The sequence below is a fragment of the Panthera onca genome, chromosome X (assembly GCF_046562875.1).
Source record: "Panthera onca isolate mPanOnc1 chromosome X, mPanOnc1 haplotype 2, whole genome shotgun sequence".
NCBI lineage: Eukaryota > Metazoa > Chordata > Mammalia > Carnivora > Felidae > Panthera > Panthera onca.
Window position 1 is genome coordinate 27,100,531 of NC_138357.1, and position 15,319 is coordinate 27,115,849.

General features: G+C 39.8%; 1 protein-coding gene across 1 annotated transcript in view; it reads left to right on the plus strand.

The window, feature by feature from the left end:
• The window catches only part of TENM1 (teneurin transmembrane protein 1), a 790,868-nt gene that overhangs the window by 678,499 nt on the left and 97,050 nt on the right, over positions 1 to 15,319 (plus strand). Inside the window, exons 23-24 of the mRNA XM_081792970.1 lie at positions 275 to 295; positions 5,199 to 5,431. Of these exons, the coding sequence (XP_081649096.1) occupies positions 275 to 295; positions 5,199 to 5,431 (254 nt within the window). The remainder of the gene's footprint in view (positions 1 to 274; positions 296 to 5,198; positions 5,432 to 15,319) is intronic.

The following is a 15,319-nucleotide window of genomic DNA, read 5'->3' on the forward strand; positions in this document are numbered from 1 at the left end:
GTGATTCTGGTGAAGATGGTCCAGGGAGAAAAAACTGCCTTAGAGCTTTGCCCACCCACCAAGCAGGCTCTTCCTTCGCCTTGACACCATCTTAAGAGGAGAAGCCAGGAAGGCTTTGCCATGCACATCTGATGAAATGATCCCTACGGAGTCTCTAATAGCCACAAACTGGGTTAGGAATAGGTGTGTCTGCTTAGATTTGGCTTGTTGAATGATACTGACGACTCTCTATTTGTTTTTACTTGCCACTCACGGATAACCTTGTGCACCCTAGAAACAGAGATACCAGACATAGGTGAGTAAATCACGTGGGCAGCTACCTAATGCCCCTTCTTGCCTAAGAGGCCACCTCGTAATAATGTGGTAACAGGGAGATTTTACTTTTCAAGTGAGGTTAAAGGAATGATGTGAAAGTGAATTTAGAAGTTATGATTCGGGTAAGAGTCTTACAAAAGAAGAGAGCTCCGTTAAGTGGGAATTTGCTGGAGGATCAGACCCTATCGAAAAGAAAACAAGATAAGTGAGAACTGGCAGTTCAGTACTTCATGGGGAAGCAAGCCTTAAGTCTCATTATGTTTTCCTTAGGCGATATCACAAATGAGTCTGTAAGTTCAAACGGATTCAATGTTTTCAAGTTGCAGGTAGAAAGAGAGGTAATACAGCAATCTTCCCAGATCCAGAAATATAGTTGACAAGTGTATTAAGAGACAGTGACCATGATGACCTTCTTGAATAAGATTTTTCTTTTCTCCTTTTATGTGACCTCATGATTTCTGTTTTTTCCCACCAAAAGGAAATAATAGAAAAACTTTAAACCAACCATTTACCGACAATGGCACGTAGCTCTGAAATTAATCATAATGAATATTTCTCTTCAATTTGTTTATGCATTACACTTGTCAAAACTGTTCTAAATTACCTGAAATTGCAAAGGAGAAAATTGAATTTGTTCACTTCCGAATGCCAATTGTCATCAAAATGGCACTGATAGGGTTTTTAATTTGGGTTTCGTTTGGGAGATGCCACTTCCTAAATGCCAGTGCACAAGATAGCCTTGCTACTTTGGCATAACTGATTCTTTAAGCAAATTAAGTTGGTTGTCAAATTGCTTACTAGTAAAGCGTTGCACAGTATTAATTATAAGCATTAATTGCCCATTTAACAATCTGCGATTTTAACTAGCATGAATGAAGTGATCTTTGCCAAGTTGAAGGGCATTGCTCGAATGTAACACTAACCAGAAGGTGACAATAAGTCTAACGCTGAAGTCATAAAAGAAATCTCCACGTATCTCAAATTGCAATATGCACGTAGACACAAGGGATTAGAACAAATTGGAATGTAGTCCAGTGGTTTTCTTTCTCAGGTATGGCATGTTTTTAGAAAGTGGAAAGAAACCAATCTAAAAAGAGCTGAAGTGCACTTGGGAAATGGCATGAAATGGCAAGAAATTACATATCTATATAGGAGACCTCCCTGACTGTTGCCTGTCAAGAAAATAACATTAATCAGATTTGAATTTTGTGTGTTGGGCTATTCCATTTTCTAAAGGCCAGTGCACAAAATTTTAGAACAGCCTAGCTGAGCAAAACAGGATATGTTGCTCAGTTAGAGGAAGACAGGAGCACAGATATTTTTTTTTTTTTACCACCTTCAGAACTAAAGTATTCTGAAGGCACTTTGTACACACAGTCACATGTGATCTAATCTAGTCTTGGTCAGAGCATGGGCTTGTTAGTGACCCTGAGCAAGCCCTCTATGGGTCTGGGTTTCCCCAGCTGAGATTGGAGGAGAATGATAATTTTAACTTCCCTCACAGGCACATTGGGGATATTCAATAATAAATGAATGTAATGCATTCCAAAGTGCTTTTATGCGAATAACATTTCTCTTGGAAAAATAGCCTATGGACTTTTCCTAAACAAAACATGATTAATCTGGCTCAGTTGAAACTTCCACAAACTGGCTACCAAAATATTGAAGGCTGTTTCAGGAAGGGTTACGACCCCCTTTTTATCCTAGGAAGATCTAAGGGCACTGGAGAAATTTTATTCTGAAGGCAAACATTCAACTAAATATGTAAAAACTTTTACTCAAACCCCTATCTAAGCAGTCTTTGCTACAGAGATGCCTTGTCTGATATGACTGCCAAACCAATTCTGGAGTCTGTTGGGGCCCTTTACAGTTTATTTACAGCAGCTGTCATGGTGGTTCCAGGGTGGAAGATGTCCCTGGAATCTACTGAATTCTCTTATTTGATGAAGTGAAGGTAAGTAGAAAAAAATCAAGTATTCCTAATGGATCTGATTTTTTTCCAATTAAAACTATAAACTGGGTCTCAAATCAGTATTTGCTAGCCTTTACCATCATTAACGTACATAAATATGCTTAGAGGGCAAGTATAATTACGAATACAATCAGGAATGTACCAGTCCTTAAGGGCAACTTAATTACTCTGATGGCCCTTTCCCTGCCGTTTTGCTGGGCTAAGTGGCCAAGACCTGAACACTTGCATGTTTTAGTTAGTTTCATGTCCTACACTTTAGTTCAGCAGTAACTGAACATCAATCCCGTCAGACACTCCGTTGGCACGGAAGACAGAGGGATGAATATGGTTCCCGCCCGTAAAGAGCTTACAGTGTAGTTGGAAAAAGAGATGTGAAAAAAATAGTGCTTACACCCAGCACTCACATCTTGGTTTCCAGTACCATTCTCCGATAGAAGGAACCCAGGGTCTTTAGCAAAATGATTGATTCCAGTGCTGGGGAAGGGACTATAAAAGATGAGCCTGGAGCATCTTGTAGTGCCAAAAGGTAAAGAAAGGCTAAAACAGCACAAGAAACAAACACTCCTCCACACTGACGGACATATGTCAAAGGGTCTCATGAGACAACAGGAAGAGTTCACAATGGCCAATGCCGTAACAATTTGAGCAACAAAATAAAGTAGCATGGAGTTTTCATGCACGGTATAAAACAAATATCCATGTGTCCCTACTGATATAAATTAACGGTTGAATCCATAATAGAGGAGAAGAGATCAAGCTCTCGTGCAGAAGAATTTCAAATCATTTATGTAGACACTTCACCTTCAAGGAGGTGGAGTGTAACTCCCTACCCCTCAAGTGTTGCCTTCACAGAGTGACTTCCTTCCAAAGAGCACACTATGGAAAGTGGAAGAGAAAGAATAATTTTACACTACCTCAGCCAGGTGATCAAGGTCAACATCAACAGTCACAAGTCATGCGAATGGCACTTTACCCCTGTGGTCTTCGTCCCCCAAACCCATAACCCCTGTCTAACCAGGAGAAAAACATTAGACACGTTCCAGTAGAGGACATCCTACAACATACCTGGCCAATACTCCTTAAAACTGCTAAGGTTATCAGAAACAAGGAAAGTCTGAGAAACTGTCACAGCCCAGAGGAGCCTAAGGAGACATGATGACTCTATATGATTAGGTATCCTAGATGGAATACTGGAACACACAAAAAGGCATTAGATAAAAACTAAGGAAATCTGAATCAAGTATGGACTTCAGTTTATCTATAAAAATAATGCTAATAGAATGTGATAGGTGCTGCTAGGTCACACGTACCTTTTCTCTGCTCACGTCTTTCCGCCTTTACTTCTGTTGCCGCACTTGACAGTCATTCCCGGTTTACCGATCTGACTCCCCCCTTGGACCATGAATTTCACAATGAAAGGGACTATGTCATGCACACAAGTAGGTCTCCAGACGATAGCACAGTTCCAAGGCACATTAGTGTACTTAATAAATACTTCTTAATTAATGAACGACCACATCATACAGAAATGGTACTGAGCAAAGAGTTCAGAGAAGATACGAGAGGCTTAGAGTAATGACCATGGAGATAAAGAGAAGCGGGCGGATTGGAGAAGAGTTTAGGAGGTAGAATTTTTAAACGCAGGATGTTTTACTGGATGTGGAGAATGACAGGAGGAGTAAAGAATGACACCTGGCTTAGACAGCTGGGTGTGGGGCAGAGTTCTGGGCTGTGAGCACATCAGAGATAAGACAGGTTGCTTTCCTCCAAGCTCACATGGTTTGTTGGGGGATACAGATACAAAAATTGATACGATACGTAATCTCCAGAACAGAGGTAAGTGCGATGCAGATAACCCAGACTGGAGATTTAGGGAAGGCTTTCTTCAGGAAATGATGCCTGAGTAAAGCCTTAAAAGGCACGTGAGGATTTACTAAGTGAAGAAAGGCTTGCATACCACACCAAGGAATGTTAAAAAGCTTTTAACGTTCTTAAAGATGGGGCCCAACAAACGTTAGGATCAAGGAAAATATCCCCCAAACCAATGTTGCTACAGCCATTAAAAAAATGGGATTAGGAAGAATCAAAATTAATTAATGAGCTCAGCCATGTATGCAGATAAAAATGTCACAAGAGATTCCATGCGAATATGTAATTGAAGAGTTTCAGGAATACCAAAATCTGATCAAGGTAACTTTAGTGTCACCTTTAAAAGGTATGGCTGATTGTGATTATAACTGAAAAAAAAAAAAGGTCATATATAATCAGTTCTGTTATGCCCTGAAATAAGACAAAATGGATTAGAAAAGTGTGGTGGTCAGCTAAAAAATGGAAGCTCGGAATGGAAAAGTTTGGGAATGTTATCTCTAGCACAGCCCTCCCCACACCAGACTCCTCCATCTTTGTACCTGCCTTTCAGTTTACAACAGGAGCCTGGAGGCCGGCGGGGCCCCCAGTGAGGCAGGAACCCTGGAGAAGAAGTAAGATTCTGAAGGATGGGGAAGGCAGGAAGACAAGAACTTCTGTTTGGGATTTGTTGAGTTTGAGGTGACTGTGAGCCATCCGGGCAGTCATCTAGTAGGTAATTGGAGAACCGGGTATGAAAGACATTGATGACAAAAATTATTTCCTGGGATTTTCTCTCTTCTGCTTCTTTCTCTGCCCCCCATACAGATGGTATTGAAATACCAGCTTCATCACAGGTTGGCAGTACACACTGAGGTGTTAAATACTCAGACCCATTACTAGAAAAACAAAGTAGCATCCATCCCCTCAGTACATGAGAAAGATCCGTTTCGGGTCTTTTTTTTGCCATCTCCTAAGAGAATTTTCCATCTGTGACAAAAGGCAGACCCCAGGGGATGTATAGTGAACAAACTACTTTGAATAACTTTACTTTTCTCTTCCTTAGCACAAGTCCTGCCCATAAATACTACCTGGCTATGGACCCTGTGTCTGAATCACTTTATCTATCGGACACCAACACTCGAAAAGTCTACAAGTTAAAATCTCTTGTGGAAACAAAAGATCTTTCCAAGAATTTTGAAGTGGTGGCGGGGACAGGTGATCAGTGCCTTCCCTTTGACCAGAGTCACTGTGGAGATGGCGGGAGAGCATCGGAAGCTTCACTGAACAGCCCTCGAGGTAAAAAAAAAAAAAAAAAATCGTTTGTTCATCTAACAATTTCATTTGATCTCACAAAATCCTAAGACTGTTGCCATACTATAGTCCATCTATCTCAATATTGCCTCTGACACACATGGTCTCTGAAGTCCATCCCAGAAGACAGGCATGGTCAGGACTAATTTTTAGCTGATAAGCATTCGTATTGTCATTAGTGTTATTAAAATGTTGAAATGCTTCTTTTCCGGTTGATAAATAATTATTTCCCAGAGCCCTCTGAGTGCCTCCTGTACGCCCCACCCTCTCCCCAGAGACTACTTCCTGGAAATTCCCAGCAGTCCAAAAACTGAAGGGTTAACTCCTGGCCTGTCCTGGTTGGGATCAGGTCTGTGCTCACCTTCTTTCTACCCCTGTGAAATACGTTGAGTATTTCACAGAGTCTGGACATTCCTGGCTCTTGCTTAACTAAGAATTAACGAACCTTTCTTCCATTACTTTATCTAAATCATTCTTAAAGCTATTTGTACTTTCACTTTATGTCCTCCCTAGGGTAGCAAATTCCAGTTTTTTTCATTTCTCTTTTCTCTTTTCTTTTTTCTTTCTTTCTTTCTTTCTTTCTTTCTTTCTTTCTTTCGTTTTGTTTTTTTGTTGTTGTTGTTTTTGTTTTGTTTTTTTTTTGCCTTCTGTGGGAGTTCGGCCTTACTTTTATTTGTCCTAAATTTACTTCTCAGTCTTCCAAAGCCAATCCTCAATTCTGTTGCCTGAGACTTGTGAATAAATCTGCGTTCTCTCAATCAGCATCATGATTTTATACACTTGGATCATATTTCCATCTTAGGCCACTAAGCTGAAGGATAGTCACCTTTAAATCTGTTACCCTATATCATCCACCCAATCTCCTTAATTATTTAATCATTATTCTCTGTTCCTTCTCCACAATGGTGTGTGTGTGTGTGTGTGTGTGTGCGCGCGTGCATATATCCTTCTAGACTTTTTTCTAGGCATATCATAGAAAATGCATATTTTATTTTGTAGTAATGGATTCATTGTATAGAATGCTGTTCTATAATCTTCTTTTCACACACTTAATATATTATGAACATCTTTCCATGCCAAAAAATATAGTGAGGTCAATGTGTTTCATTTGTTAGATGGTTGCTTATTATTTCAAATTTTAAGAGGTTACTCTTTAGCCATTTGACATTTGCCATATGGGGATTAAATTCCAACTATAATCAGAGTTTAAAGCCTTCCCTTTTTTTCAAGGCCATATTCAAGTCCGATGTCTTTCATAAAGCCTCTCTGGCTAACCCTAGTCCATTAAATCTGAATTTTTCTAACAGTGTCTACACTACCCAATTACCACTTGATTATATTTTGCCTTCTTTTACTTTCTAGTTCTTTCTTGAATAGGAAGTTTTTTACTACCGAGGTAAACTACTAGAGCTGAGAAACTACATCTAATTTTTTTTTTTTTTTTTTGCATCTTCCCCACTTCCTCAGCAATGTCTTCTACAGTGTGGGATCGACATATGTGCTCGTCGTGTAATTGATCAGTTAGGTAGCTCTTATCTATACCAAATATTCCCAAAAGGAATTTCAGTTGTGCTTTAAAAATATGGCCTCTTTTTCTCAAAGGGAATATAAGCCCCCCACCCAAATATCATGGTAAAGTGTTTTTAAAATATTTCTTTCTTCTCTTGTGCCAGCTCTCATTCCTTACACATAGTAGGTCCACAATAAATACTTGATGAGTGAATGCATAACTCAGGTGCAACATATAATCAGCTCATCTTTCAAGGAAATATATCAGGCTGGGTCCCACCTTTTACACAGATTTAAAACTCATGCAGATATTATAAGGATTTCTGCATAAGAAACAGGGAGGAATCAAGCTTGTATTGTGCCTGAAATTGACATCCTCCTGAGTTGCTGCTTGAATAAAAACCACTCATCTCACCTACCACATTCAACCTGCCACATAAAGGATGAATATCTCAGCTTTTTCAAATAGAACAAATAATTGGTTCACTGCAGGGTTTTTTTTTTCTTTGCTTGGAAAGCAGCAATAATAGAGTCCTGATGAACAAGATTTACATGAACTCTTAAAGCATCAGTAATGAGAGTGCCAAAATTTATATATCTATTAAAGATAATATTAAACTAAGTTTTTCTTCTTCTTGTAGCTAGTAGTGCATTTTTCTGTGGCTTGATTTACTCGTCTTTCTATCCAAGAGTGGCCTTTATAATAATCCAGTACACTTTATCCATCCCAAAGCGGGCAGTGGCCCTAAGAACATCTGGCTCAGGCTTCAGAGAGCTAAATGTCTAATCCATCCGAGACAGCTTTCGCCTAACATGCTGAAGCTGATGTTGACAACCTCTGCTCTGATCCAGTGAGTGAATGAGGATATTGAAAGGAGGGGACTGTGTGGCTCACACTAAGTATCCACCATGTCTTCTTCAGCCGTGTTAACAGTATCTGAAGACCCTGTTAGAGATCTTCAAAATCACTCAGATGGCAGAACCTGTGCCCAGACATCAGTTGCTCTTGAAATTGCTGGTCGGGACACTTAGATGCCTGGCTGGGGCACCTATCTCCTTGCTGAATATAGACAGCACTCACCATTGGCAGTGAATCAGAAGTGAGATTCTCATTATATGGAATGCTGCAGGGCAATTTCATAGACTTCTGTAGAAGAAGGAAAAATCATGCAAGAAGTCATTAAAGCACAGTGTGCAAATTGAGGGGAGAGTATTGCTAATTGCTAATGATGTCTTTGAGGTTCTCCTGCAGGTTCTTTATCTCTCAAGAAAGACCAATTTGTTTGTTTTTTTCTTTATAACTACCATGCACCCCAGCTCCTTCTTCCTTCCCCCATAGAAGACAGCAAATGTTTAATGGATTTCTTTAAGGAGAAGTTTGATTTTTCTCTCTACCTAGAAGCTAATAAAGAAAAGCTGTAGATCAGTAGAAAATGGAAATGTACATCTAGGGAGTACAATTTCTAGGTTAGGAAAGAGAGCTTGCTCTAAGACTTTAACAAGCAACATATTGCAATTATAGGCAGGCTCTCCAACATGTCCTTAATTATGCAAGGTAAGTCAAATAAATGTTAATCTGCAAGACAGCTCATTTATTTTCTGAATCTATTCTAAAAATAGGATGAAATGAAATTTGCTTTTGAGATCATTCGTCCTAACGTCGGAATAAATTATGAAATGGGATTAAAAACCAGTCAGCAAAAGGTAAAAGGTCATAAGCCATGGGAATTTTTTTTTTTTTTTTTTTCCGAGAAATGGCAGCAAACTGTGACGAATGCCAGGTTAGGGAAGCTACACTTTCTTGTTCAATGCATGTAATGCCAGTGTTTCTCTGGATGACCCTGTGTAAGTCACTGGGCCTCGCTGTGGTTTCATTTCCCTGAACACTAAAATAGACCTGATGATGCCGTTGACTAGTTCTGTCACACTGGACTAGTCATTTAAACACTGGGTGCTGAGATGCCTCAACTGTAAGCTTGAGGGTGTGGGATGATCTCCCTCCCATCTCTAATGCATTGAAATAGCCATAACTATAACTTAGACTGTGCCATATATTTTACAATCTCTAGTCTTCACAATGATGTACAGGGTAAATCACATTACCCCCAGTGTTATAGATAAGAAACAGAGACTCGGATAGGTTAAGAAATTTGCCCGAGTTCACAGTTTACAGATAACACTGGAATTCAAAACCATGACAGAAAAAAGAAGCCTGTGATGCCTCCACTATATCTCACTGCCTGTCTTCCAGCTAAAATTCATGATCTCTTTTGGCTTCCCTGGGAGGGTAGGAAATATTGGAAGGTGCTTCTTAACCTAATGACACATACATAGTCAAAAGGAATAAAATGTTTTTATTTGCAAGATAAATGACTTTCAGCCTAGTTTCCTTTTCCTATTAAAACTATTTCTCTGGGGTTTTTTTCTGGCCTAGTGTTGCACTCACAGTGCACCACACAGCATTTACATACCCTATAAAAGTAATTATTCAAGTAAATCTTCAGGAAACCTTGTTACATCTCTTTGGAAGATTCTGCAGTTAAGAACCTCACCAACTTGTTCTTTAGGGATGGAGGCAGGAAACCTTAACTTTATTAAATTTCTTGATTGCACCTGGTAACTACAAATTTTACTTAAAGGAAAAATGAAAGTCTCCCTGAATAGAATTTCATATAAGATAGCCCCTGGGTACTTCTCCTGGGAATAAGTCTTTATCTGATCCAGTTTTATGCACTTTGAGTTGAATCCCAACAAAGAGAAACATTTGCCATTTTGCTCATCAATACTTCAATGTAATGGGGCAAGGGAAAAAGTTTAGCAAAGAGGCTGATGGCATGCTAATCCCTGGCATTGTATATAAGTTTGAATTGACTTTGAAAGATGCTTTTAAAACATGCTTGGATGATGTAGTTGAAACTTAGGTTCCATTTATTATTTTTACTGCAACTTTCTTTAATTCTACAGAGAACTCAAACTAATGAGTCATGTAATAGATGACCAAGTACTTAAGCAGAATGTGAAATGGTACTAGGTGGAAATATAAAATAAAATTTGTGACAAGCTGAATACAATTATTTTCTTAAGTAGATACAGAGGGTGAAGGAGTGGCTGGACATGATGACATTAATCGATGACTTAATTTGGTTCTCTTGGACCTCACCATGGATTCTATCTCTGTTTCCATGTGCATCTTTAAGCAAACTGACCTCAGAACCCAGCGGGGTTTCGGCAATATCCAGATGAGTGCAAACAGCTCCTGAACATTCCCTAGGAGGGAAATGATCCTTAAATCTTAGCAGCTTCCAGAAGTGCTTTCAGGGTATTCATGACACTAATCATACAGGAGTCACTTTAACTTTATTAACAATTAAGAAATCTGGGCATGAGAAAGTCTAGATAAAATTATCTGATTTTGTCCCTACACAGACATATCGCAGGTACATCCTGAAGCTCTACTGATTCCCCCAGCATCTACATGATATTCTAAATTCGGGGCTAATGGGAAAAATGCTAAAACTCTAAGTGGTAGCATCTTGCTGATGTCACCAGGGTCTATGAGGGACAGAATATAGTGAATGAACAGGTACAAGAATGTTCCTTTGGTTCTCCTATGCAATGGAGAGCAGTAATATTTTTCCTAAATTCCTTTAGTACATGATCCATCATGGTGGCATAAACATCTGGATTGACACTAAGGCCAGCCCTCACCAAAATTCCAGGCAGGCAAGCCACAACATGAGCATAATGAATGGTATATGTAAGAAACTACAAATAAATCAGTATTGTCGAAGTAAAAATATCCACGGGTAATAGGAAGAGCGGGAGCATGAATAGGAAGTTTTGATTTTATCCTGTGGGCAAAGGATTTGAAGTGAGAGAGTGACGTAATCATCCAGTGCACGCATTTTTGATACATTGTTTTGGGGACAGGGTTGTACATGCACCAGAGTAGGGCTGGGGCAAAGAAATCCTAGAGCGTACTGATATCTATAGGACACAGAATGGAGGGGAATCTAATGAAGGAGACAGAAGAAACCTTCAGAATAAGTGAACAAAGAGAGCTTGGTATCCAGGAAGCCAAAGGAATCCTTTGTTTTAAGAAGGTGTGAAATGTTACACATTTGTAGCCATTGGATTAGGCAATGAGGGGTTCCTTGGTGACCCTGCTATAAGTGGTTTGAGTAGCAGTAGGGATGGAAGTCAAATCACAGTAATTTAATGAACCAACAAGAGGAGAGAAAGGAAATGCCTCTAGTGAAGATCACTCTTCCGAGAAATTCAGATGCGAGAGATACAGTGATAAGTAGTGAGAAGACAGGGCACTCAGAGGAGGCTTTATCTTTATGAGATATGGCAATGGTTATAGGCAAATGGAAAGATACAGAAGGGTAGAGAATAAATGATGAAACCAGGTCTGGAGAAGCTGAGAGGGAGAAGGCCTTGAAAGGGAGGGGAGATTAGAGAGACCATTCTAAAATAATGGTGGGTGTGGTGACGAAGATAAGTTTGTAGGTAGAAGGAGCTAGAAAGTTGATGGTACTCCATTCTGATAGCCTCAGTGTCCTCTGAGAATTGGATCTATTCCACTAAAAATGAAGAAGTCAGGATAGGCCTTTAAGGTACATGGGAGAGATCTGGAAGGGACAATTAGTTAAGAAGCCTTTCCGGGTAAGATCAGCATTCTCTCACCCATGGCCGAATTCCCAGCTCAGCTTCAAGGCATTTTCCATGAGGACTTTCTTCCCACATCTTTGTCTGAGAATCAGAGGTGCCTTAAGAAAAATGTGTTTGACAAAGCCTTAAAATTCAGGCAAAATATTTGTTCCTTACTGCTCGGTGATTTCATGCTATGTCCACTTCTGGAGATTTCTTTCCTAAACTATGTTTTTGATCTCTGAGTTTACGGTAGCTATGCCAGAGGACTTAGTGCCTATATGCAACCAGAATGAGAGCTTAATGTGTTCCTAGTAGTTGTTCTAATGCATCCGCTTATGTTGGTCAAAAGATTCGACCTTATATTATGTCAGCAGCTGGAACTTGAGAACCTTTCTGCCTATTCTGTCAGAATCTTAAAGCCGTCAGCTGTTGGTGTGGAGAAGTCAGGCAAAAGGAAGGCACATAATGCTTAGCCTTGGCTAATGGGTCCAGGAAACATCAATGGTTAATACGGAGAAACCTGTATTAAGTTCATTTAAGTTTTATAAAGCTACGAATGCATTATTAAATGACTTTTTCTTCTGCATTTATTTTAATTTTCATGCATGCATAATATTCTAGCAAACACAGAAATAATATTTTAGAGGCCAAATACTGTGAGAAATGAGTTCCCAAGTTCTGGAGTCCAACACAACTAGATGCATATCCCAGATTCACCGCTCATTAAGTGTGTGACCTTGAGTAAGTCACCTAAATTCCCTGAGCTGTGGATTCCTCATCAGTGAAGTGAGAATACTAGTGCCTACACAACAGTGTTCAATAATACATGTGAAGTGCATCATAAAGTGCACTGCCCAGAATGTAGTGTGTACATATTAAATGTCACCTGCCGTTATGATCAGGCTTGCTATTTTGTTGCTAATAATAATATGTCTTATAGTAGTCACCCAAACATGGAATAAGTTACTTTGGAAGGAGGCAGCTGCCATGTCCTTCTAGGACAGCCTGAGACTTGATCATGTCTAAGAAGCAAGAATCAAGGTAGGGTGGGATTCAGGTATTGTATGTGATTTGACTAATCTGTCGCAACCTTGAGATGCGGTAATTCTAGTGCTGCTTCCTTATACATGTTGTATTTTGAGAAGCCCACAGAGGCCCTCCTAACCAAAGCAATTCCCTTAGGAGCCTACCGTTTCACCATTAAACTCACTCCATAAGGGTTTTCTTCAGATATGAACTTCCATGCTTAGTGCAGGGTATTGCCTGGGAGAGCAAAACCTTAATTCCTCATTACAACACTTTATGGGGGCCTCAAGGGCATAGAGCACAGGATGGATGTGTTTGAATACGTGAGATCACCTAAGGGGGACAAACCAAGGTGGGAGCTGGTCTAGGCGGCATGGGGAAATGTGATGCTAGGTATCCAGCAGAATGGTGGCAAAGGAGGGGGGGGGATGGTGAAATAACAATGATAGACTTCTCCTCTTCGGTATTGTCTGAAATGAAACCTAGACCCCTACATATCAAGCCAAATAGCACGGAATTATGGTTCTTCCTCTTTTTATTTAGATCACTAGCCCAGATAACTTTGCTTCCTTGTCGCAGCCCCTCAGTGCCACATCTTTCTTTTCTGTCCACTTAAGAATCACCTCAGCTGATAAAAAGAGGAACCCCCTCCCACCAAACAAAAACGGCAGAGATCACACACTAACAGACTGCAAATCACTTAAATCATATTTTGAGTGGTGTATTATGGTAACCTATAAATAACTAATTGCATAAAATTGCTTTAGTAGTTTCTAGATGGCAGCTTTAATTAAAAGCACCAGAGACATTTAGAAGTTTAGAAATGGATGGCATGTAATTTGCCCTTTTACCAACCATAAAATGGTAATTAAGGAATTTGATTCACTTCTTCCTATTAAAAGTTTTATGAGAATTGCAAGTTCCTTCTAAATACAGTTTCTCTTCAGCAGAAGGTAGTACGTTTGCTTTATCAGTCTTCTCCAGCAGGGTAAGATGTTTTAATGTACAAATTCTTCAGAAGTTAATTAGGAAATTTCTTTCAGTGCAAAATGTTTGTTTTTGAGATTCTAAAACATGAAACTGTATTAGAGCTAAACCTTTGATCATGGCCCCATATTGCTCTACCATCAATACAAGATGGCTCAATAATTTCAAGTTTACCTAATGCACGGAGCTATCAAATCAAAGAAAAGAGGAAGTCCTTTCCTGCTGAGCCTAGCATGCTTTGCTGATTCTCGAAGGAATCTGAAATCTACAATGTGTTGGCTTCCCAGGGAATCCAGAACATTCACTCCACAACAGAGGAGTCATCAGAAGACGTTTTTAGTTTCATTGGTCCTCCAGCAATACTGGATGCACGTATAGAGTGTGAAACTCCCAACAACATGCAGCAAACCCAGATGTCTTTGGAAACCCACGATTTTAACATCATCAAGAGCTAAAACACAGCTGGAAATGGAGCCAGGAAGCCCATTTTTCTTTTTATAATTGATGAGTTGATTGCATTTTTTTTGGCCACTCCAGCCCAAATATCATAGATGGCACCACACAGGGCATTTAGACCAGTGTTTTGAAGGCACTAATGACTTAAGTTATATGCACATAAGAAAGACTGCTGCTAGGTTTGTTTTTTTGTTGTTGTTTAAGTCAAGCAGATTCTCTAGTTATCCAAGCCAGATGAACCTAAGCAGCACACTGATAAAGTGGGACATGTTTGAAATGTCTCCTCTGTATTCCCTGGTTCACTGATTCCCCTGGCTAACTCTGAGCCCTTGCTTCAACCCTCAACCTGTCTCCCCTGCATAGAAATGCACCCTGTTCTCTTCCCACCCTCTAATCAGAACTAGGCAGTCCACAGTGGTATACTAAAAGGGGATGGGACAACAGGAGGGATATTTATTTCATCCGTGACATTGTTTAGAATTTCCTATGGATGGTGACAGTAAACACACAGACCTGCTATTCATCAGTTTCATTACTGTTTTTACCGTTTCTACTGAAAATTCACTCCCTTTACTGTCGGCACCTGGGACAGACCACTCCCACAGCCCTCAAACCTTGGCACACCCTGGCAGGTATAAAGAAAATACTCACAAAGTAGTATTCACTGGAAAGTTCAGAATGCAAATTGTATAAACTGTGTGCTGCTACTTCTGTAAGGGTACAGGGGTACTGTGTACATACAGAGAAAAACTGCAAAAGGAAGTTTATCTAAATGTTAGCAGTAATAATTGCTGCATAAGGAATGTTGAGTGATTTTATTTTCTTCTTAGTTTTCTGATCATGTATTATTTTTATAGTTCAACAAGAGACAAAACATGTTATTTTAAAATACATACACATGTATGTACGTGCACGTGCGTGTGTGCGCGTGCGCGCGCGCGCACACACACACACACACACAACACACACACACACACTGGTCCTATCCTATGGCCAATCTCTGAGGACTCAAGTGTCTTTGCTTTCATAGATGACAGCTCTCCAGCAGGGGTGTCATAGTACTGATGGTTGACAGTGGGGTACTCTGATCTGAGCACGATACTGGAGACCTGCAGATGGGTTAATAACGTAAGTCAAGGAAGAAACCTAAATGAAATCTTTGAAGGCATCCTGGCAGGCCAGTAGTAAAAGATATTTTAATTACATTTATTATTTTTTAAGAAAAAGAAGTATAGGGGT